The sequence below is a fragment of the Vipera berus genome, assembly GCF_964194415.1.
Source record: "Vipera berus genome assembly, chromosome: 10".
Lineage (NCBI taxonomy): Eukaryota > Metazoa > Chordata > Lepidosauria > Squamata > Viperidae > Vipera > Vipera berus.
In genome coordinates this window covers 19,113,269-19,138,677 of record NC_138213.1, presented here as the reverse complement: position 1 = coordinate 19,138,677, position 25,409 = coordinate 19,113,269, and the positions used below count along the sequence as shown (strand labels likewise).

The following is a 25,409-nucleotide window of genomic DNA, read 5'->3' as shown; positions in this document are numbered from 1 at the left end:
CGTGGGGTTGGTTCAGTGGGTGAGACCGTCCGGTGCATCGTCATTGGTCTGGTGAAGTAGACCAGGTACCCTGAAACAATCGAGAGAAAGCCACGCTGAGAAGCTACCCTGGGATGGAAAGAGAGGCCCAACAGCCCTTAATCCATGCGCAAAATTTTGGGATGTTCAGAATCTATGATTCATTGATTATTTTAAAGGAACCAGGTTTGCTCATCAACCGTAAATGTAGTTCTCGATTTAGAACAGTAACTGTGCCTGACAATTACAGTCATAAGTCATGACCGTGGTAAAGTAGGTTGGACCTAAGCTGATGATGTTATTTTTTGGGGGGGGGACATTGTTAAACCAATGCAACAAACCTGTAGTTTGCTATGTGCTGGAAGTAAATGTCGGTTTCCAGCAAAGCCACCCTAAAGCAAAGTCATTTGATTGTAGGACACTGCAAATTTCTGCAAATTTGGGCCAGCGGACCAATGTCCAGATTGTGATCATGTGACCACGAGGGGAAGAATGTTGAAAGTTGAAACCAGGTTATAATTCCTTTTTTTTGGGGGGGGGGTTGTTTCCACTGTAACATCAAACAACTGGTACGTTCAGTCGTACGTTGAAGAAGGCATGTAGTATCTCCAAGCATAAGCAGAGTTGGAGCAGATCTGTATGACCTGGGAATTCTAGGGTTGTTACTAGACCTGGGGGGAAATATATCCCAGAAAATGGTGCTGGCCAAACATTAGGAGCTGTGGTGGCGCAATGTTTAGAATGCAATGTGGCAGGCTAATTCTGCCGACTATCAGCAGTTCGATCCTGACCGGCTCGACTTAAGTCTTCCATCCTTCTGAGGTGGGTAAAATGAAGACCTAAGATTGTTGGGAGCAAGATGCTGACTTCGTAAACCATTCAGAGAGGGCTGTAAAGTCTAAGTGCTATTGCTATTTCTGTAAGACTGCCAAAATAACTACAAGATGCAGTAATCAGAATTCAGCTTGGCTCAGGAATGCCTGTATTTTGTGGAAGAAGACTGTAGCATTAAAGCGATCGCTGGTTGTACAGAAGCTGTAACCAAGTAGCAACGGACAGTCCCTCTTTCTGACGGAACAGACGAGACAGGACTTCTGGCCACTGTCCTCCACTTTTCCATCCTCCTAGAGCAGGGGTAGGCAACCTTGGCTCTTTTATCACTCGTGGACTTCAACTCCCAGAATTCCTGAGCCAGCACTGCTGGGAGTTGAAGTCCACGAGTGATAAAAGAGCCAAGGTTGCCTACCCCTGTCCTAGAGCTAAGGTTCCACTCACCTGCCCCACAGAACCTCGCTCCAGAGGTTCGTGGAAAAGGAATGTTGGAATCCTGATAGGAGCCATAGGCGTTGGAGACCCTCGGAAAGGTTGGCAAAGGCGGTGTTACGGAATTCGGGAGTCCATAGAGGTCACTGGAGGAGCTGTCCTCCTGGTTCTGAAAAGACACGGAATTAAGATCCTTGGGGGACTTTCCCCCCACTTCACAGCAACCACTTCTCACAAAGACCTCCCTGGATATCAAAGCATGGGGGTTGTGTATGCCTCCCTAATCCATCTGTGCACCTCCACAATCCAGGACACAACACTTGACAGCCAGTTTGATCTAGGCATCAGGAGGCTCTGAGTTCTAGTCCCTCCTTAGGCATGTAAGCCGGCTGGCTGACTCTGGTCCAATCACCAGGAGACAAGACAGTTCATTTCCCACCTTAGGCGTGAAAGCTGGTTGGCTGACTCTGGGCCAATCACCAGGAGGCTGGGAGTTCCTGTCCCGCCTTAGCAGTGAAAGCTGGCTGGCTGACTCTGGGCCAATCACCACGAGACAGACAGTTCTTGTCCCTCCTTAGCCGTGAAAGCCGGCTGGGTGTCTTAGGGCCAGTCACTCTGTCTCAGCCCACCCACCTCACAGGGTTTTTGTTGTGGGGAAGGTAGGTGGAGGAAAGTTGGTTGGGTATGTTCACCACCTTGAGTTATTTGCAAAAATAAGAAAATCAGGATACAAATAAATAATGATGATGTCAGAACCCATTTCTTTGTTGGGGGGTGGGGGTGCTTCTGTTCCTTTCGGGTTCCTTCTGTGGGTTCTGTCATTCTCCTGGGGAGAAGGGGGAGGCTCCAGGCAATGCATCTTTCCTCATTTTGGCTTAGCTGCAATGTATCCACTCTGCCTTTCCTATCTGTTTGCTCTTTGAACTGTTTTCCCGTGATGCCTACCTGGAGTGAGAAAGGAATGTGCCTCCAGCCATCTGGCTTCTCTCTCGCTGGGGAAGAGAAAGGTGCGAAGACCCAACAACGTCTTCACAGGCCTGGGAACGGACTCCGTTATCAGCTCCGTTCCCACAGCGGACCTAACACCTGGGGATTGGCTCGTTTGAACTGTTGGGCTGGGGTTTGCTGGATGCTCCTTTAACCTACTGATCTGAGCGGGAAACCCTCAGATCCTGCCTTCTATGCCTGCTGTCAGCTTCTCCTAATAAAAGTTTCTTTGGGGATGAATCTGTTCCAAGAGTCCTGCTTTCTTGGGAAGAGGTTTTGAAGCGGGTCCTTACATATGATGTCAAGTGGTATGTTGAAGTGGTACTTCCCACCCCCTGAAGAAGAAGAAGGAGAAGGAGAAGGAGAAGGAGAAGGAGAAGGAGAAGGAGAAGAAGAAGAAGAAGAAGAAGAAGAAGAAGAAGAAGAAGAAGAAGAAGAAGAAGAAGAAGAAGAAGAAGAAGAAGAAGAAGAAGAAGAAGAAGAAGAAGAAGAAGTTGGAAGGGACCTTGGAGGTCATCTAGTCCAACCCCCTGCTCAGGCAGGAAACCCTATACCATTTCAGGCAAATGGCTGTCCAGTCTCTTCTTAAAAACTTCCAGTGTTGGAGCATTCACCACTTCTGGAGGCAGGTTGTTCCACTGGTTAATTGTTCTAACTGTCAGGAAGTTTCTCCTTAGTTCTAGGTTGCTTCTCTCCTTGACTAGTTTCCATCCATTGCTTCTTGTCCTGCTTTCAGGTGCTTTGGAGAATAGCTTGACTCCCTCTTCTTTACGGCAGCCCCTGAGATATTGGAACACTGCTATCATGTCACCCCTCACCCTTCTCTTCGTTAAACTACACATATCCAATTCCAGCAACCGTTCCCTATATGTTTTAGCCTCCAGTCCCCCAATCATCTTTGTTGCTCTTCTCTGTACCCTTTCTAGAGTCTCGACATCTTTTTTACATCGTGGTGACCAAAACTGGATGCAGTATTCCAGGTGTGGCCTTACCAAGACATTGTAAAGTGGTATTAGTACTTCACGTGATCTTGATTCTATCCCTCTGTTAATGCAGCCTAGCACTGTGTTGGCTTTTTTGGCAGCTGCAGCACACTGCTGGCTGATATTGAAGTGATTGTCTACTAGGACTCTGAGATCCCTCTCACAGTTACTACTATTGAGCAAGGTACCACCTATACTATACCTGTGCATTTGATTTTTCCTGCCTAAATGTAGAACCTTACTTTTTTCACCATTGAATTTCATTTTGTTAGATAGCGCCCAGTGTTCGAGTCTGTCCAGATCCTCCTGTATCTTAAGCCAATCTTCTGGAGTATTGGCTATTCCTGCCAGCCTGGTGTCGTCTGCAAATTTGATGAGTTCCCCATCTATCCAAATCATTGATGAAGATGTTGAAGAGCACTGGGCCCAGAACAGAGCCCTGGGGCACCCCACTACACACTTCCTTCCATGTAGATGCGGTTCCATTGAGGACCACACGCTGAGTACGGCCTGTCAGCCAGCTACGAATCCATCTGGTGGTGATGCTAACCCACATTTTTCTATCTTATCAAGTAGTAGGTTGTGATCTACTTTATCAAATGCCTTACTGAAGTCCAAGTAAATTATATCTACAGCATTCCTCTGGTCCACTAATTTTGTCACTTGGTCAAAGAATGCAATAAGATTTGTCTGGCGTGATCTGTTTTTGACAAACCCATGTTGGCTTTTAGTGATGACTTTGTTTGCCTCTAGGTGTTCGCTGATTTGTTGTTTGATTATCTTTTCCAGAATCTTCCCAGGTATTGAGGTCAGGCTGATAGGTCTGTAGTTTCCTGGATCTATTTTTTTTCCTTGACCACTTAAAGTTTAAAACAAGAGTGTCAAGACTTTGTGAGGCTTAACACATTTATTTTGGGTAGAAGGAAATGTTTCCTGCTCCTGCCAAAGATATAAGCCCATGACGAGCTTAAGCACTTTCCCTATGCAGCCTGCAGGGGCTAAAAGAAGAGAAAATCAACTCTTCTAGCAAAGAAACTGCCTGACTTCCATTGCACTTGAGAAGCAGAATAATTTTAATGTTCCTTCTACCAGAAAAGTTCTTTTAACTCTGATCAGGAGATACAAACGTTTTTGTTTTGACCCACTCTGTGAGGACAAAACAGAAAGAAGAGCAACTAAGATGATTAAAGAGACAAAAACCTATAAAGAACAATTGCAGAAACTGGCTTTGGCCAATATGGAGAAAAGAAGGACTGGGGGGGGGGGGACATGAGACCATTCTTCCAGCATTTGAGGGGCTGCCACAAAGAAGAGGGGGTCCACTTATTTTCCAAAGCACCAGAAGGCAGGAGAAGAAACAATGGATGGAAACTAATCAAGGAGAGAAGCAACCTGGAATTAAGGAGAAACTTCCTAACAGTGAGACCAATTAACCAGTGGAACAGCTGGCCTTCAGAAGTTGCAGGAGTTCCTCACTGGAGGTTTTAAAGAAAAGACCAGACAACCACCTGTCTGAAATGGAATAGGGTCTGGGGCTTAAGCAGGGGGTTGAACTAGAAGGCCTCCAAGGTCCCTTCCAGCTCTATTCAGATTGACTGACTGAGAAAGCTATGAGCCTGGAAAAAAGAGACAGCAGAACGGACAAGGAGTTCACAGTTTGCACTCAATCAGTACAGTAGGTCAGAAGTTCCCCAGGTGATTATATAGAGATATCAACCCTTTAAGGTAGGACAGGTAAAAAAAGAAAATCACAGGGATTCCAGGAAGGCAACTTGATTGTCGTAGGATCTATAGGTAGTCCTCAACGTATGACTATAAGTAAGCCCGGAATTATAGTTGTAAGTCGTTGAGGTCCTTAAGCGGATCCCCATATGACAGGACCAGATTTTACAACATTTTACATGGTGTTTGTTAAGCGAGTGGGGCAGTCATGAAAGCCAATCCATTTTAGCCAGCGGGTGGTTTTTGTCAGAAACCAGAAATAAATGCCAGAAATGGGCAAAAAGGTAAAAAGTTACGGTCACGTGCCCATGGGATGCTGCAGACAGCCATAAAGGGGAGCTGCAATCACAAGACTGCAGTGTGCGCGCACGAGCACGCGTGTAGTTATGACATTGGCTCCTAAGTAACTTTTGGAGGGGGGGGGAATTCTGGGAGTTGAAGTCCACAGATGTTGAGGTCTTAAAGTTGCCAAGATTGGATGCCCCTGCTTTAAACAGTCACTAAGCAGCCAGTCATAAATTGAGGACTACCCTACTTGGAAAGCCTGTCCAGAACTTTCTCTGCCCTTTCAAGAACAAAGAGGACTCCTTCCATTTTTTTCCAGGGCCAGAGTTATATTTCCCTACTATGAATGAACGAATGAACCTTTTATTATCAAAGTACAACCATATATACATTGAGATTGGCTGAGCCTCCCTTCGTGCCCCCACCCCCAACTCACAGTGACAACAAACCCACCATTTTGTTACACCATGGGAGCTGACTGCACAACACACCAGCCTTGCAAGTCAATCATGCATAAAGTTTATAAAATTATTTCCCGTTCAAGAGCCTAACAGCCCATGGATAGAAGCTGTTCTTCTGCCTGTTGGTATGGCTGGCTATACTCCTATATCTCCTACCCAATGGGAGGAGAGTAAAGAGATACCGTCCAGAGTGTGAGTCATCCCTGAGAATTTTCCTCACTCTTCCCTGGCGAGGTCATCCAGTGGTGTCAGGGGACAGCCCACGATGTTTTGTGCTCTGTTCACCACACTCTGTAATGCCTTCCTATCCGCGGCTGTCAGGCCAGCATACCAAACCACAATACAGTACGAGAGGACGCTCTCTATAGTAGACCGGTAAAAGAAGGTCATTAGCCGTTGTTCTACTAGGGATGGCAATGGGATGGATACAGGCAGGCCACATTGGGGGGGGGGGCAAAATGGACACACAATTTTCTTACCACAACAGCCTCCAGGCAGGAGACCAGCTGGCGCAGACATGGCTCGAGGCAGCACTGGTTGCGTTTCACTTTCTGCATGGAAGTGTCCTTCAAGATCTGAAAGAGATGGAGATGTGGGTGGAGTTCTTTTCCTGAGCCTACACACCGTAATTTGAAGCTGTAGAACTGTCAGGGGTGGGCAATTAATTTCCCCAAAGGGCCACATGAGGAGGCCACATGCTGCAGGTCCCATCGGTCAAGGAATTCCGGTTGGCGGGTTCAGGAGAAGGACCTTCTCTGCCGTGGCTCCTTCCCTTTGGAACGCCTGGCCACAAGATGAGACTGGCTCCCCTCCTTCTATCCTTCTGCAGAAGCCTGTGAACCTGGCTCTGCTGGATGGCCTGGCGCCCCAACAGGGGAGAACCACAGTGGGGAAGGTTGTTGAATAAAGAGGCAATCCCCCCCCCACACGCACACACATCCTGTTCCCTCCCTCCCCATCTTTTAACTATATTTTATTTTGATTGGGATTTCTATTTTTATCCTTTTAAAGATATTTGTTAGGATTTTAATGTTTTAATGGTGGAAGTTGTCCAGAGTCGTTTACTACAAAATGGATAGCATATAAACTAGATGGAAGGATGGATGGATGGATAGAAAGATAGATAGATTAAGCAGACAGAGAAATAGATAAACACAGAGAGAGAGATAGACAGCAATAGCAATAGCACTTAGACTCATATACCACTTCACAGTGCTTTACAGACCTCTCTAAGAGGTTTACAGAATCAGCCTCTTGCCCCCAACAATCATTTTACCGACATCAGAAGAATAGAAGGCTGAGTCAACCTTGAGCCGGTCAGGATTGAAATGCTAGCAATTGGCAAAATTAGCTTGCAGTACTGCATTGTAACCACTGCGCCACCACGGCTCATGATAGATAGATAGATAGATAGATAGATAGATAGATAGATAGATAGATAGATAGATAGATAGATAGATAGATAGATAGATAGATGGATGGATGGATGGATGGATGGATGGATGGATGGATGGATGGATGGATGGATGGACGGACGGACGGACAGACAGATATGGATGGATGGATGGATGGAGATGGAGGCAGACGAGAAACTGGGACTGTTGTGGAATCGTTGTCAGAATCCATTTATATTTCATTTCTAACTCCCTCTCTGTGCAAACCCAAATCTCATCCCACTTACTGGATTCTGCCATTCCAAAGGAGGAAGAGAAGACAAGGGTGTTTATTGCCCCATCCCTAACCTTTAGATGTAATGTTTGTTTATTCAGCCTGCCTGTTGGCCATCACAAAAAAACCGGTGGAAGAAACCTCTGAACTACGGAAAAACAAAGAAAGGGGTTGGGAGAGTTCTGGCTTGTATCTCCGGATGGAATGTGAAAGGGAGGAAGTAATTGTGTTGCAAATGGACTGGTGGTTCTTTTTCCCCACGAGGGGTTTGACACCTGAGATTTGACTGATCCGGGACTGACCAAATGGACTGAGGGGTGGGGTTTTTACTCGGGACACTTTAAAAATATCGATCTGTGAGACAGTTATCAGATCCTGTCTATTATATCCTCTGTCATCCATGTTTTAGTAAAGGTTCCTGTCTCCAAGGGTTTTTCTTTCCTAAGATGTGGGTCGGAGGGGGTTCTGACAGTCATTCAGAGTCATTCACTACAAGATGGACAGCAGATAGGCAGGCAGGTAGGTATGTGGGTAGGTAGGTAGGTAGAGATAGGCAGATAGGCAAACAGACAGAAGGCCAAACCAACAGGGGTGTGAAGATGTGTGCGTGCATGCACGCGTGCGCTCAGGCACACACGCACACACACACACACACACACACACGCAGATTGGGAAAAACAATAGCAATCATCTTTAAAATGAAAGCAATCCATGCGGGCTGGACACGGACAACCAAAGAGCCAGATGTGGCCTGGGGGGGGAACATAAAATGCAGCAGGCCGACAAACCAGATGCTTGCTGGTAATGAGACCTTTATCCCTGGCTGATGCCTCCCCCTCTCCAGCTCCTGCTAACCACCTTCTCTCGGGAAAGCCGTTTAGGCACAGACCCACCTTCAACAACTTGGCCTTCATGGTGGAAGGGATCGTGGTCTGGTTGACAAACTGGAAAGAGGGGGCAGCGTTGTTCGGATACTGTGCAGGGAACATCACCAGCATCTTCACCCTGTGGTTGCTGCAGTGCACCGAGACTGTGCAGCTCCGATTGACAGCATCCATCTGCCAGAACGAAGCAGGGAAGAACGGTTAGGACAGCCTGACATGGGGTCCACACTGCCAACGGTGTCCCTGGCAAGGCAAACCGATCCCGTACGGAGTTAAGGAGGCGAGACGTTATCCCGAAGGATGAAGTCAGATAGGTGTTGATGCCTTTGAGAAAGAAAAATACATTTTGGCACGATGCCTTGAGCCGTTTGGGGGGAACCATTTTTAGCAGCCATAAAAGAAGCACATTGACCACCAACACTCCGAAAAGACAAGGGCTACAAACAGATGTGGCTGAGATCAAACATCCAGGTTGGTGGCCACAACTTTTCCGCTCTCTTCAAAATCATGCAGATTGGGGGTACACAAAGCCAAGAGCTTCACTTCCTCTGTTCAGATGGACTACAGCAGAGTGCCCCAAACTTTCTGGGTTGGTGGCCCAGAGCGTTGGGGGGGGAAGAGGGGATGATTTTGTGGGTGGGGCAGGTGTATGTGTGTGTACACGCGCATGAGTGCCTGCGACGTTCACAGTGCAACTCGCGCAAGTGGGGCCGCAAGTGCTCGTGATGAGGCTCGCACAAGTGGAACCGTGCACATGCACCGGCCAGCCACTCACATGGCTTAGTGGTGACTAGCCCACGGCTAAATAGTGGGTTGCGGCCCACAGGTTGGGAATCCTGGACTACAGGTAGTCCTCGACTTACAACAGTTCATTTAGAATAGTTCAAAGTTACAATGGCCCTGAAAAAAGTGAGTTATGATCATTTTTCACACTTACAATTGTTGCCACATCCCCATGGTCACTTAATCAAAATTCAGATGCTTGGCAAATGACTCATATTTATGACCGTTGCAGTTTCCTGAGATCCTGTGATCCCCTTTTGCAACCTTCTGATAAGCAAAGCCAATGGAGAAGCCAGATTCACTTAACAACCGTGTGGCTAACTTAGCAACTGCAGTGATTCACTTATGAACTGTGGCAAGAAGGTCAGAAAATGAGGCAAAATTCACTTAACAAATGTCTTATTTAAGAACAGAAATTTTGGGCGCAATTGTGGCTGTAAGTTGAGGACTACCTGTATTCTGGACAGGCCCTGGATTAGCTGAAGTGCAACCCAAATTGTTTGGGTTGATCCAGGTTTTGGGCAAGGACAATCCAGAGAAGTCTTAGGGGGCACCTATGGCAACTCTGGGTCTCCTGCTGCCCTGTGCCCACCCAAAGACCCACTACGTGCTGCCAAGCCTTGCTTTGCCCTACTGCTTTCTACCACAGAAACCCCCCCCCCTGCAGAAGACATCTACAGCAGAAGGACTAAAATGTCTCCTCCAGGTGCATGCACGGTGGAAGCATTGGTGGCGCAGTGGGCTAATGCCTCCTTAAGTAACACCAGCTGCCTGCAATTAGTGCAGGTTCGAGTCCCACCAGGCTCAAGGTTGACTCAGCCTTCCATCCTTCCGAGGTAGGTAAAATGAGGACCCAGATTGTTGGGGGCAATTAAGCTGACTTTGTAATAATGCCGCTTGGGGTGTGTGTGTGAAAGCCCTAACAAGCAGGCATATACATAGAATGAAGGCTACTGCTAAGTTTGTAAGCCGCCCTGAGTCTTCGGAGAAGGGCGGGATATAAATGGAATTAAAAATAAAAATAAAATAAAAGTAAAATATGTCTCAATAAAAGAGAACATTTATTACTCAGGGTTGAACTGTGGATTCCTTGGTCTTCTCAGAGCTTGGTGGGGTTTGGGGCAGACTTTTCATTACCCAACGTGGTAACATCTTCAGTGCTAGAAGGGAGTGGGCTTTGCCCTCTCTTTATCCCGGAGATTAACACCAAGTTTAATATTAGACCAACAATCAAGAAGTAAACCATAAACCCGTGAAGGAACTACCAACTCAAGACAATCAAACAGTAAACAGCCGCCTAATCAAGGAACCACCAAAAACACTGCCACGGACACTGACAGGAGAGGTCAGTTGTATGTAAACAGAGAGCCAACCCCTCTCTCTTCAAGCACTGGTCTTGTTCCCTAGTTGGGTAATGAAACGTCTGCGAGGAAAAACACCCAGCTCAGAGAGCACCATGGACAGCGCCTACCCCTCAGTCTATGAATGGGTGAACATATTCTGCACATTCCTAGTATGGAGGGTGGCCAGAGGACAGCCACCATGAAAGAAAAACGGGAAAGCCAAGGGAAAAGGTGAGAGATCTCCAGAAATTAACAGGCAATTCCAAAATCTTGTGTTCTATCCAGTAACCAGATAAAAGTTGTCCTCTCACCTCCATATTTACGTTGCGGATTTGCACGTTGATCAGAGAGAACTCCTGTTGTAAGGTCTGAGGCAGCCCCAGCTGGTCTAGCTTCTTTCCCACCAGGAAGCTTTTCTGGGAATCTTCTTTGAAAACTGTAAGAGAGAGAGAGAGACAAGAATTTTTGGACAGGGCAGGAATGTTCTGGGCACAGAAGGCGGCACAAACATTGGGGAGGAAGGGAAATGGATTGTTTGGCCAGCAGGCCCAGGGTCTGCGAAACACGGCAGAGGAAAAAGAAACATTGCAGGTGGATGGGACTGGCCTCCTCCTAAATTGTGAAGGAATCTTTGCATCGTCATAAGATGAGACGAGACGAGATGAGATAACCTTTATTGCCATTTTTTACTGTGGGCACACTGGCACACATTAAAAATGAAATTCTGTTGCCTGCTCTTAAAAGACAGTATATATCTACCCATGCACATATATAACACACATATACACATGCTATACACACACACACACACACACACACACACACACACACACACACACACACACACTAATCACTGTCCATTTTGAATACAATGTGGAAAGAGGAAGCCTGAGAGTTGACAAGGTTGATGCTCTATGGAAGAAAACTGTGACTGAATCTGGATGTCCTGCTTCGGGTACCACGAAGCCCCCTCTTCCCAGATGTTTAGAGGACGTGTAGCGTCCCAGACAATCCTGCATATTGCATACTAGGCTTACAGATACACATATTCCTCGACTTACAACAGTTGGTTTAGTGAAATTCAAAGTCACACTGGAAAAAGTGACCGATGACTGTTTTTCACACTTACGACCATTACAGCATCCCCACGGTCACATGATTAAAATTCAGACGCTTGGCAAATGGCTCATATTTATGACAGCCGCAGTGTCCCGGGGGTCATGTGATCCCCTTTGGCGACCTTCTAAAATACAAAGTCAAGGGGGAAGCCAGATTCTCTTAAGAACCAGGTTACTAACTGATCAACCACATTGATTCACTTAGCAACTGTGGCAAAAGGTTGTAAAATGGAGCAAAACTCACTTAAGAATTGTCTCACTTTACAACAGAAATACTGGGCTCAATTGTGGTTGTAACTGAAGGACTACCTGTAGTAGCACCAGCTGATCTTGCAAAGCAGGGCTGGACCAGGTTAATAATTTTGCCAGGTAACGATCAGGAAAGTTAGCAGGCAAACCCAGGAACTTAAGAACAACAACTTCCTGACAGTTAGAACAATTAACCAGTGGAACAACCTGCCTCCAGAAGTGGTGAATGCTCCAACACTGGAAGTTTTTAAGAAGAGACTGGACAGCCATTTGTCTGAAATGGTATAGGGTTTCCTGCCTAAGCAGGGGGTTGGACTAGATGACCTCCAAGGTGCCTTCCAACTACTACTACTACTACTACTTATTATTATTATTATTATTATTATTATTATTATTATTATTATTATTATTATTATTATTATTATTATTATTATTATTATTATTATTATTATTATTATTATTATTTCTGCATCCGCAACATACTGCCATGAAAATTGCCTTGACGTCAAGCATAATTTGAATGTGTCCTTGCAAGACAGCCAGTTCGGTGTAGTATTAAGGTGCCAGGGAGTTCTAGTGTCATTTTAGGAATGAAAACCGGCTGGCTGACTTTGGGCCAATCACCAGGAGAGTGGGAGTTCTAGTCCCGCCTTAGGCATGCAAGCCAGCTGGGTGACTTTAGACCAGTCACCCTCTCTCAGCTAAACCCATCTCACAGGCTTGCTGTGGGCAAAACAGGAGGAGAGTTAGGCATATTCGTAGCCTTGGGCTAGTTATAAAAATAATAAAGACTAGATTACAAAATGAAATAAATAAATACATTTCAGTCTTAGGCAGCAATGGTGCGAACCAAGTTCCATCTTTTTGTTTAAAAAGTGAAATCCATGTAGAATCCAGAGATTTCACACCCCCGCCCTAAAGTGAACTGATCGTTTCCCCCATCCCACCCCCCTAAAAAAAGATACTGAGACTCACTTTCCTCCTGTCCCTGGGTGACGTTCTGCTGGGGCTCGGGGTCTTGGACCGGCAGGGCCTTGTCTGCCTCTGGCAGGAGGGAAATCCCATCAATCAGCTCCTCCACTCCCTCCAGGAGGTCACTGGAGCATAACTGGAAGAAGAGGCAGCAAAGGTAGCGGAAGGCAGCCAAGCCAAGTCAAACAATGGACGGGGAGTGAGGGAGGGGCAAAGAGCGTGACCCAGCTAAGGTGCCAGGAAGGAAGGACAGATCCTGTGGCTTAGGGCAGGGCTCGTCAACCTTCTCACCCATTGTAACACTTTTAGGATATGGCAACATCCGAGTACCACCACCCCCCAAAAAAACACGAAAAAAGTGATGAAGTCCTCAACTTGCAACAGTTCGCTTAGTGACTGTTCAAAGTAACAATGGCACTGAAAAAAGTGCCCCCCAAGCCACAGCCAAGCAAGACGCCTGCTTGCCTGCCCGGCAGTGCTCTTCCTCCTGTCCAAAGTTTTCATTGTTGTGAGCATTTCTGTTGAGGATTGGCAGCCGGGGTGGGGTGGGGTGGGATGTTTGGTTTTTATTCCCCCCCCCCTCTGCTGGGTGGTTGCAGCAGGTTTTGGTCACTTCACATGACCCTGGGACACTGTGACTGTCATAAATATGAATCAGTTGCCAAGCATCTGAATGTAAATCACAAGACCCTGGAGATGCTGCAACATTCCAGCTGATCGGTGCTTCTTCTGGGCTCAGCAGAAGTGCCAGGATCAGTGCTGAGCTCCAACTGGAACCTGGCGCTGATCCTGGCGCTTCCGCTGAGCCCTGAAAGCCCCGAAGCGCTGATCCTGGCGCTTCCGCTGAGCCCTGACAGCCCTGCAGCTCCAGCCGTCTCTCGCTCAGGCTTGTGCGGTGCTGCCACTGGTTCAGCTCATTCCTCTCCCCCACTTTTCTAGGATGGTCGCGTACCACCTGACAGGTGCCAATGTACCACAGGTGGTACTCGTACCACTGGTTGAAAAGCCCCGGCTTAGGGCCCTATACTAGTAGTCCTCAACTTACAACATGACCATTTTTCACCCTCAAAAGTGTTGCAGCACCCCCATGGTCCTATGATCAAAATTTAGACGCTTGGTAGCTGATTCATATTTATGATGGTTGCGGTCACGTGATCCCCTTTGGCAACCTTCTGAAAAGCAAAGTCAATGGGGGAAGCCACATTTGTTTTAACAACCCTGTTATTAAATTAACGACTGCAGCGATTCATTCACTGTGGCCAGGAAGGTCATAAAATGGAGCAAAATTCACTTAACAAATGTCTCACTTAGCAACAGAAATTTTGGGCTCAATTGTGGTCGTACTCTCACTCCTTTGAGTCTGTCCAGAACTGGAAACGTACTTTAGCAGACGACTAGAACTACTCTACGTTTTGAGACAGATTCAGGATCTTGTAAATCTGCTTATGTTTTTCCTCCCCTCCTGATATACCCCACTGAGTCAGGGGGGGGTGTGTTCCAGCTTGATCTGTTCCTGTCTCCTTTCCCAGCCCCCCAGCTTCTGCATATTTTCCCCAAGGTCATCTCCATGGCCGCCTCTATACACTGCTCCACTGAGATGGAACTACATCCACCTCTTTGTCAACTGATTAATTGCTCTGCGGCATCGCAGTACTTGTTTGGAGATATTCAAGGTTCTCTTTGTCGGCCGTCTCTTTCCTTATTCGCCTGTCTTTCTGGTTAACGCCCAGTTCCCTCGCTAACGTTCTCAAAACCGCCACGCTACGTTTTGCCATCATTTCTCCTCCTCACTGCGATCAGGACACAAAGGCAACACACTGTGGAGGATGATAAGGCTGTTGCCCAAGAATTCTACACAGCCGTTTTCCATGGGCGCATCCCTTTCGTTCTCTTCCACTGCAAAGGGTGGACCCAGATCCCCTTCCCCAGGGACTTGATTTGTGACTCTGAATCCGCCATAATTCCACTGCAGGGAAAGCACATTTGCGGAAATACATAGGAAACCACAAGTAGCAGCCTGACAAGAGTTACAGTGGGAGAGAGGACGGGGCAAAAAAGTGTGGGCCTTTACATTTTCAAGCGGGCCCGGGAAAGGCTTCTGAATGCTTAGGACCTACCCGCTGTAGCTGACAATCCACTCGCCACATCCGAAGAGTCTGATCTCGGGACCAGGTGACCAGCTGATAGTCCTTCGACCCTTAAAGGAAGAGAGGAGATGCCTGTCATGCGCGACTTAGGTCTGCTTTTGTATTCAAAGGCAGGAGAAAGTCGGAATCTACAGAAAATGAACCAGGAAAGAGTAAGCAATAGATTTGTGTGTATAATGTTGCACACATCTTCCACTTTTTAGCCTTGGAGCAAAGGAAAGCACACAGGAAGGGTCTCTCAACCTGCCACAACCCTCTGTGAGAAAAGGACTGGACCAATAGCAATAGGTAAAGTTTCCCCCGCACATGTGTACTAGTTGTTTCCGACTCTAAGGGCCGGTGCTCATCTCCGTTTCAAAGCCGAAGAGCCAGCGCTTGTCCGAGGACGTCTCCGTCGTCATGTGGCCGGCATGACTAGACGCCAAAGGCGCACGGAACGCTGTTACCTTCCCACCGTAGCGGTCCCTATTTTTCTACTTGCATTTTTACGTGCTTTTGAACTGCTAGGTTGGCAGAAGCTGGGATGAGTAACAGGCGCTCACTCTGTTACGCGGCACTTGGGATTCGACCCGCCAAACTGCCGACCTTCTGATCGACAAGCTCAGCGTCCTAACCCACTGAGCCACCGCGTCTTTTCCAATAGCAATAGAAATAGCCTTTACACTTATATACAGCTTCATAGGGCTTTGCACCCCTCTCTAAATGGTTTACAGTCAGCACATTTGCCCCCAACAATCTGGGTCCCCATTTTACCAAAGGATGGAAGGCTGAGTCGACCTTGAGCCAGTGAGCAGCAGACCGCTGACAGTCAACAGAATTAGCTTACAATGCTGCATTCTAACTGCTGCGCTCCCACAGCTCCAAAGGACATCCTTACGTGCTCTTGGGTTAAGTGGAAACAAATCTGGGTCACCCAAATTCCACTCTCACCGTTCTAACTAGTAAAGGATGTATTTTATTCCCATTTCCATTTTTTTTTTGTCTCAGGGAAGGCCTTCCCAGTGCAAGCTCCCAAAGTAGAACTAAAGCTGAGAAACGGTATGCAAGAGAACAGCTGTCGATGTGCGTTTTCAATCCTGATGCTGCCTTTGTCCTGGTTCCGATAAATGAGACAGTTCGAACAAAATTCAGGCATTATCTAATAAGTCTTAATAATGAAAGGAAGCATCGGGACTCATGGAGGGATGCCAGAATCTTTTTTTTTTAATATATATATACAATTTTATTTTCCCATTTCTTCCACAAACAATTCAACAAATATATCGCCATACATAAATACATACACGTAAGTTTGGGTGCTGCTCGTCCATTTCCCCTTTCACTGTATCCACCTTCCTTCTCCCCTCTTCTCTACTTTCTTTCTCCCTCCTTTCTTTCCTACTTCCCTCTTCTTCCTCTCCCCTCCTCGCTCCCTCACCACTCCCCTCCCGTTTCTCCCCACTTCTCCTCCTCTTTCCCTCCAACCTTCCTACTTCCTTCCCCCTCCTCTACTCTCTTCCCTCTCTCCTCTCCTTTCTTCCCTCCCATTCCTCTTCCGATACAATTCAGGGGTGATGTCCGAGCAGCTCCTCTCCTTGGATTTTCAATGTCTATATTAGGTATGATAATATCCTTATCTCCTCATTTTTCTTCCAACTAAATTAGTGTTAGCTGTCTTTTAAGCCTATTCTCTTTTTCACCCACTCATAAAATTTTCCCCAAATTTCACAATACTCTGTCTTATCTTTACTTATCATTGTTAATCTATTCATTTCCGCACATTCCATTATTTTCCCGACCACCTCTTCTTCTGGAGGAGCTTTCAGTGCCTTCCAGTTTTGTGCAAACACAATCCTAGCTGCAGTGGTTATATGAATAATCAAATATGTGTTCTCTTTGTTATGTTTCTCTGGTAAAATACCCAACAGGAATATTTCTGGTCTTAATTCTATACGTTGTATCATCTTTTCTATCCATGATTTGATTATGTTTCAATAGGTTTTAGCTTCTGCACACGTCCACCACATATGATAGAAAGTATTTGATGGCATTCCCAACATTTCATAGATCTGTCCTTAAACATTTTAGCTAGTCTTTCTGGAGACATATGCCATCTGTAGAACATCTTGTACATATTTTCTTTATATCCTGTCGCCATTGTCAGTTTATAGTTTCTTTCCCACAATTGCTGCCATCTATCTAATCCAATCGTATATATCCAAAATTTCTTGACCATTTTATCATTGACTCCTTAACTTGCTCCTCCTCTAATTCCCTATATAATAAGTAGCTATACATTTTTAATCCATTTTTCTTCAGTTCCCGAATTTCATCTAACTCTGTTCTCCCCAAATTAAAACCATCTATTTTAGCATCTTTTTCATATCTAGATTGTATTTGCGTTCTCATGTACCAATCCATCTTTATTCCTTTTTCCTCTAATTGTTGTTTGGTTTTCAGCTTCCCCGTATCTGTTAGTAGGTCTTTATATCTTATAATGTTTCCCATGTTAAACATATTGGGGTGTATTAACGCTTCCATCGTTGAGAGCCAATCTGGAATCCTCAAGTAATGCTTCCTCTTTATTTTCTCCCAAACTATCAATAAAGAATTCCTGATATGATGTCTCTGGAAATAGCTGTTTATTCTATTTTCCCCATACCATATGAATGCATGCCATCCCAACTGTAAATCATGGAGGGATGCCAGAATCTGAAATCTCCTCCCACAAGCCCACTGCACCACCCAACAATTCCACCCTTATTTACACGTTTTACCTATGAAGTTGCACTTCCCTTCCCGTGTGCAGGTTGTTTCTTATCTTCTGAAAACATGTTTTCTGAGGTTTTCGCGGGTGTTTGTATGTGGATCTTTGGTTATTCGGGTTTTTCCCCCGCGTAGAACTAAAGGTGTAGGCGCAACGTTTCGACGGAATCCCATCCGTCATCATCAGGCTGGTGGCTTTAGCTTCCTTCTTCTGGGAGAAGTTTAAAAAAGAGGAACAAACAGCCACATGCTTCTCCCAGAAGAAGGAAGCTAAAGCCACCAGCCTGATGATGACGGATGGGATTCCGTCGAAACGTTGCGCCTACACCTTTAGTTCTACGCGGGGAAAAACCCGAATAACCAAAGATCCATATATATATATATATATACCTATATGTGTAAAATTTACTAACAAAGAATTAAAGGGAAACTGAGATGCATTTCTGACTCCTTAGTCGTCCTCAGCCAGCTATACCCTTCTGAGATTCGAACCTGGGCTGATTGCATACAAGGCAGTGTTATTTGCCTCTAAGCCACAAGGTCCCTCTCGCTCTGTTAGCTTTTTTCTGCAAGGGAAGATATGTTTCAAATGTTAACTATTTTAGATTACCTTGCTAGGCCCCAAACATGGGGCAAATCTTTATTTCCTGTTTTCAGCCTATCTTGAAGGCTATCAAACAGGCAGTAGTCACACCGGACAATTCATATATGTGTGTAAAATTTACTAACAAAGAATTAAAGGGAAACTGAGATGCATTTCTGACTCCTTAGTCGTCCTCAGCCAGCTATACCCTTCTGAGATTCGAACCTGGGCTGATTGCATACAAGGCAGTGTTATTTGCCTCTAAGCCACAAGGTCCCTCTCGCTCTGTTAGCTTTTTTCTGCAAGGGAAGATATGTTTCAAATGTTAACTATTTTAGATTACCTTGCTAGGCCCCAAACATGGGGCAAATCTTTATTTCCTGTTTTCAGCCTATCTTGAAGGCTATCAAACAGGCAGTAGTCACACCGGACAATTCATATATGTGTGTAAAATTTACTAACAAAGAATTAAAGGGAAACTGAGATGCATTTCTGACTCCTTAGTCGTCCTCAGCCAGCTATACCCTTCTGAGATTCGAACCTGGGCTGATTGCATACAAGGCAGTGTTATTTGCCTCTATAGCCTTCAAGATAGGCTGAAAACAGGAAATAAAGATTTGCCCCATGTTTGGGGCCTAGCAAGGTAATCTAAAATAGTTAACATTTGAAACATATCTTCCCTTGCAGAAAAAAGCTAACAGAGCGAGAGGGACCTTGTGGCTTAGAGGCAAATAACACTGCCTTGTATGCAATCAGCCCAGGTTCGAATCTCAGAAGGGTATAGCTGGCTGAGGACGACTAAGGAGTCAGAAATGCATCTCAGTTTCCCTTTAATTCTTTGTTAGTAAATTTTACACACATATATGAATTGTCCGGTGTGACTACTGCCTGTTTGATAGCCTTCAAGATAGGCTGAAAACAGGAAATAAAGATTTGCCCCATGTTTGGGGCCTAGCAAGGTAATCTAAAATAGTTAACATTTGAAACATATCTTCCCTTGCAGAAAAAAGCTAACAGAGCGAGAGGGACCTTGTGGCTTAGAGGCAAATAACACTGCCTTGTATGCAATCAGCCCAGGTTCGAATCTCAGAAGGGTATAGCTGGCTGAGGACGACTAAGGAGTCAGAAATGCATCTCAGTTTCCCTTTAATTCTTTGTTAGTAAATTTTACACACATATATGAATTGTCCGGTGTGACTACTGCCTGTTTGATAGCCTTCAAGATAGGCTGAAAACAGGAAATAAAGATTTGCCCCATGTTTGGGGCCTAGCAAGGTAATCTAAAATAGTTAACATTTGAAACATATCTTCCCTTGCAGAAAAAAGCTAACAGAGCGAGAGGGACCTTGTGGCTTAGAGGCAAATAACACTGCCTTGTATGCAATCAGCCCAGGTTCGAATCTCAGAAGGGTATAGCTGGCTGAGGACGACTAAGGAGTCAGAAATGCATCTCAGTTTCCCTTTAATTCTTTGTTAGTAAATTTTACACACATATATGAATTGTCCGGTGTGACTACTGCCTGTTTGATAGCCTTCAAGATAGGCTGAAAACAGGAAATAAAGATTTGCCCCATGTTTGGGGCCTAGCAAGGTAATCTAAAATAGTTAACATTTGAAACATATCTTCCCTTGCAGAAAAAAGCTAACAGAGCGAGAGGGACCTTGTGGCTTAGAGGCAAATAACACTGCCTTGTATGCAATCAGCCCAGGTTCGAATCTCAGAAGGGTATAGCTGGCTGAGGACGACTAAGGAGTCAGAAATGCATCTCAGTTTCCCTTTAATTCTTTGTTAGTAAATTTTACACACATATATGAATTGTCCGGTGTGACTACTGCCTGTTTGATAGCCTTCAAGATAGGCTGAAAACAGGAAATAAAGATTTGCCCCATGTTTGGGGCCTAGCAAGGTAATCTAAAATAGTTAACATTTGAAACATATACCTATATACATATATATACATATATATATATATATATATATATATATATATATATATATATATATATATATATATATATATATATGTTTTCGTAGATTCTCGCGGGTGTCTGTATGTGTAGATCTAGAGTCTCGGGTTTCTTCCCGCGTTCCTTTCATCTTCAGAAAGTTGTGGCGACGTTTCGACGAAATCCCATCCGTCATCATCAGGCCGGAGTGTTCCTCCTGCTGCTTCCAGGAGCAATGCGTGGTCTGGCTGTTCCTTTCCTTCCAACTGCCGGTGGGGCTGTGTTCTGAGGCGTGGCTGTCTTCTGATTGGGTGGATGCGTGGTTGTCTTCTGATTGGTTGGAGGCGTGGCTGTCTTCTGATTGGGTGGATGCGTGGTTGTCTTCTGATTGGTTGGAGGCGTGGCTGTCTTCTGGTTGGGTGGGGTGTGTTCTGAATGGGTGGGGTTTTTTGTTGTGTTGTAATATCCTGAGTGTTGTGATTTGGTGTCCTGAGGAGTGGGCTGTGTAGTGGCCTCCAGAGCTTTGGTTTGGCTCCGAGTTCGAGGACCTGCTATGTATCTCTGGTATGGGTCAGTCAGGTTCGTGTGTGCGTTCTTCTGTTTGGGTGATGGCACTTTTGCTTGACTTGTTCTGTCTTTTATGTGGGAGAGTTTTTGTTCTGGGTGTGGATGAGTCTTGCTGGGGCTGGTGGCATTTGGGGTTGTTTGTTGGTTTTTTAAATCCTTGTTTGCTGAAATTCGTTTCTCTATCAATGCTGGTTTCCAAATGGCATGTAGGCGGGAGGTGTCGTCTCGCTTGTTCATACTGTCTGGGTGTTTTTCTATTTCAATGGCTTCTCTGATTATTCTGCTATTGAGATGTTCTATTTTGGCGATTGTTTTTGTACCTTCAAAATTGATGTTGTGTCCCGTAGTGTTTATGTGTTGTACTAGTGAAGATGTGTGATCTTTCTTCTGTACTGAGTTCTTATGTTCTTCTACACGTACCTCTATTCTTCTGTTAGTCTGTCCGATGTATGTTGCTGGACAGGAGGCGCATGGGATTTGGTATATGCCCTGGTTTTCCAGTTCTATTTTGTCTTTGGGGTTTCTCAGGATGGTTGATATCTTTCTGTCAGTGTTAAATGCGGTTTTGATGTTATGTTTGCGTAGTACTTTACTGATTTTGTCGGTTGTTCCTTTTATGTAGGGCAAGATGGCTCGTCCGTTGTTCTGTTCTTCTTCTTGGATGTTTTTCTGTTTCGGAGTCCCCTGCTGAATCATATTGGTGATTTTGTTTTTTTGGAACTTGTTTGCTGTCAATATGTCTGTCAGGGTGTGTAGTTCTGTTTGTATATGTGTTTCATCCGCAAGGCATCTGGTTCTTGTTATTAGTGTTTTGGCTACTGAATTTATTTGTGCTGGGTGATGATGTGATTGCGCATTGAGGTAACGGTTGGTGTACTTATATACAAAAAACAAAACGGCACCCTAGGACACACAGTCTACCGAAAGAAAACACACACCAACCGTTACCTCAATGCGCAATCACATCATCACCCAGCACAAATAAATTCAGTAGCCAAAACACTAATAACAAGAACCAGATGCCTTGCGGATGAAACACATATACAAACAGAACTACACACCCTGACAGACATATTGACAGCAAACAAGTTCCAAAAAAACAAAATCACCAATATGATTCAGCAGGGGACTCCGAAACAGAAAAACATCCAAGAAGAAGAACAGAACAACGGACGAGCCATCTTGCCCTACATAAAAGGAACAACCGACAAAATCAGTAAAGTACTACGCAAACATAACATCAAAACCGCATTTAACACTGACAGAAAGATATCAACCATCCTGAGAAACCCCAAAGACAAAATAGAACTGGAAAACCAGGGCATATACCAAATCCCATGCGCCTCCTGTCCAGCAACATACATCGGACAGACTAACAGAAGAATAGAGGTACGTGTAGAAGAACATAAGAACTCAGTACAGAAGAAAGATCACACATCTTCACTAGTACAACACATAAACACTACGGGACACAACATCAATTTTGAAGGTACAAAAACAATCGCCAAAATAGAACATCTCAATAGCAGAATAATCAGAGAAGCCATTGAAATAGAAAAACACCCAGACAGTATGAACAAGCGAGACGACACCTCCCGCCTACATGCCATTTGGAAACCAGCATTGATAGAGAAACGAATTTCAGCAAACAAGGATTTAAAAAACCAACAAACAACCCCAAATGCCACCAGCCCCAGCAAGACTCATCCACACCCAGAACAAAAACTCTCCCACATAAAAGACAGAACAAGTCAAGCAAAAGTGCCATCACCCAAACAGAAGAACGCACACACGAACCTGACTGACCCATACCAGAGATACATAGCAGGTCCTCGAACTCGGAGCCAAACCAAAGCTCTGGAGGCCACTACACAGCCCACTCCTCAGGACACCAAATCACAACACTCAGGATATTACAACACAACAAAAAACCCCACCCATTCAGAACACACCCCACCCAACCAGAAGACAGCCACGCCTCCAACCAATCAGAAGACAACCACGCATCCACCCAATCAGAAGACAGCCACGCCTCCAACCAATCAGAAGACAACCACGCATCCACCCAATCAGAAGACAGCCACGCCTCAGAACACAGCCCCACCGGCAGTTGGAAGGAAAGGAACAGCCAGACCACGCATTGCTCCTGGAAGCAGCAGGAGGAACACTCCGGCCTGATGATGACGGATGGGATTTCGTCGAAACGTCGCCACAACTTTCTGAAGATGAAAGGAACGCGGGAAGAAACCCGAGACTCTAGATCTACATATATATATATATATATATATATATATATATATATATATATATATATATTACAATACATATCCCCAAAACCCACCCAGCCCAAACCACCCCCCTTCCCCCCCACTTCCCAGAGCTAAATACAGGGTTATAGATATAATAATCATATTCTAACTAAAAATTATCCATAATATAAAATTAACCAAATTCATAATGTGCTTTAACTCCCCTTTAACATAGATACATACAAAGTACTAACACTAAAATTAATAACAATATCCCTCTAAAATCTACTGTCAGTGCAAAAACATCTCAACCTCACAGCATCAGCCTGGGGCTCATGCCTTCTTTGGGCCAACCACAGATGCCACGTGAATCAGGCCTGGCTGACCCTAGGAAGCCAGTTCTTTGGGACTGGGCTATGTACCCTGACTTGAGGCTGCTTCAGCCATTAATTGGCAACCGGAGTGCCGGGTGCAGATCTGCACACCGTTTGCAGAAGGACATTGACAGATAAGGAGAAACTGGGAGATCCAAAAGGAGGCTAGGAAGTGGCCACAAGCTGAAGGAGGTGAAAAGGAGATTTAGGGGGACACAAACAGAGGGAGCATGAAAGGGAAACTACAAGGAAGAGGGTCGGGAATTATTTTTAGGGGCCACACAAACTAGAGCTAGAAATAGGTTTAAGTTCCTGCTACTTTTTTTCTGTGTGTTTGTGTGCCTTCAAGTCAGTTTTTCACTCTTCTGTCCAACTGCCTGGACTATACCCTACAGTTTTCTTGGCAAGATTGGCCCTTGCCTTCCTATTCCTAGGGCTAAGAGTTTTTGGGACTTGCTTTGTGCCTAAGGCAGGAGAAGAACAGCCTCCAGGTTCGTAGCCTGATGCCTTAACTACCAGCTCATGCTGGCTCTCTGCTGCTACCTAAATTTCCTTTCAATATGTGGAAAAAATTCATGACAATCACTTCTGTCCAACAGGGGAAGAGGTTGTATGTTCTCCAACTCTGGAAGTTTTTTAAGAAAAGGTTGGACGGCCACTGCTTAAGGCTGGGTTAAATTGGCTTTCCTCCACAATTCTAGAATTCTGATAAATTAAGAATCTTCCTGGTGGCCCAGAGGAATTGTACGTAAGTTTTCATGACAAAAATCTTAAGGTCAGCTACGGTATTCCATGAGAGAATCTTGCTGTATTGCAAGAAGGATTCACCAGTTGACAGAATGTCCACCTGTAGCTCCTGGCGATTATACTTAAAAATGTTTTTAAATGTTTTTTAAATTTTATTATAATGATCCTTGGCCACTGGCTATAATACAGGTAGTCCTCAACCTACAACAGTTCATTTAGTGGCCGCGTAAAGTTACAATGGCACTAGAAAAAAGGGGCTTAGGACCATTTTTCGCACTTACGACCTTTTGCAGCATCTCCAGTCACACAATCACATTTCAGATGCTTGGCAACCGACTCACATTTATGACGGTTGCAGTATCCCGAGGTCACGTGATCCCCTTTTGTGGCCTTTTGACAAGCAAAGTCCATGGTGAAGCCAGAGTCACTTAACAACCATGTTACTGACTTAGCAACTGTAATGATTCACTTAAGAACTGTGGTAAGAAAAGGTCATACATATCTCACTTAGCAACATAAAAATTGTAGTCGTAGGTCAAGGACTACCTGCAAAGGTTTAACTAAAAGACTGTACTGCAGACAACGCCAAAGCTTGTGGGTAAACTGACACAATAAAATCAAGTTTGTTTAGCATCTGAGCACTCAAGAGATTCTTACAAGACCAGCCTGCCTGGCACCCGTAAAGAGAAAAAACGATAGTTTTTCTCATCATTTATGTGTGTGCCACACATGCCTAGCAATTGGGCTCCACCAGGCTAAGAACTTGAGCAGCTGCCGCTTACAGATTCTCAGCTCAAAATTTCAGACAGAGAAAATCTCTGCCTTTATGGGTTGGTGATAGAAGAATATGCAAAAAAAGAGCCTGCTTATAATCTTGGCGTGCAAAATCATTAGACGTATCTATTAGCTTTTGGGAATGTGTTGGGGGGTTTCAGACATACTATGCTGGAAGATTGGAATTATTACACCAGGGCTTTTCAACCTTTTCACCCATTGTACCACTTTGAGGATATGGCAACATCCGAGTACCACCAGTCGCCTAGCAAGGGGTCAAAAACTTGATGACTAAAAAAAAAAGGGATGAAGTACAGGTAGTCCTTGACTTACAACAGTTCGCTTAGTGACTGTTTGAAGTTACAATGGCACTGAAAAAAGTGGCCCCCAAGCCACAGCCGAGCAAGACACCTGCCTGCCCGCCCGGCGGCGCTCTTCCTCCTGTCCGAGGTTTTCATTGTTGTGAGCATTTCTGTTGAGGATTAGCAGCGGGGGTGGGGTGCGGGGTGTTTGGTTTTTATCCCCCCCTTCTGCTGGGTG

The 25,409-nt window shown here is 45.2% G+C and overlaps 1 protein-coding gene across 3 annotated transcripts in view; it reads right to left on the bottom strand.

Moving 5' to 3' along the window:
• WDR59 (WD repeat domain 59) overlaps positions 1–25,409 on the bottom strand; it is an 80,163-nt gene that overhangs the window by 27,126 nt on the left and 27,628 nt on the right. For all 3 annotated transcript variants that reach the window (XR_014027522.1, XR_014027523.1, XM_081336039.1), the window contains exons 11-17: positions 14,854–14,933; positions 12,740–12,872; positions 10,709–10,833; positions 8,281–8,445; positions 6,199–6,294; positions 1,294–1,450; positions 1–70 (exon numbers count right to left, since the gene is read on the bottom strand). Coding sequence is in view for 1 of the 3 variants with exons in the window: in XM_081336039.1 (XP_081192165.1) it covers positions 1–70; positions 1,294–1,450; positions 6,199–6,294; positions 8,281–8,445; positions 10,709–10,833; positions 12,740–12,872; positions 14,854–14,933 (826 nt within the window). In the remaining 2 variants the exon portion in view is untranslated. The remainder of the gene's footprint in view (positions 71–1,293; positions 1,451–6,198; positions 6,295–8,280; positions 8,446–10,708; positions 10,834–12,739; positions 12,873–14,853; positions 14,934–25,409) is intronic.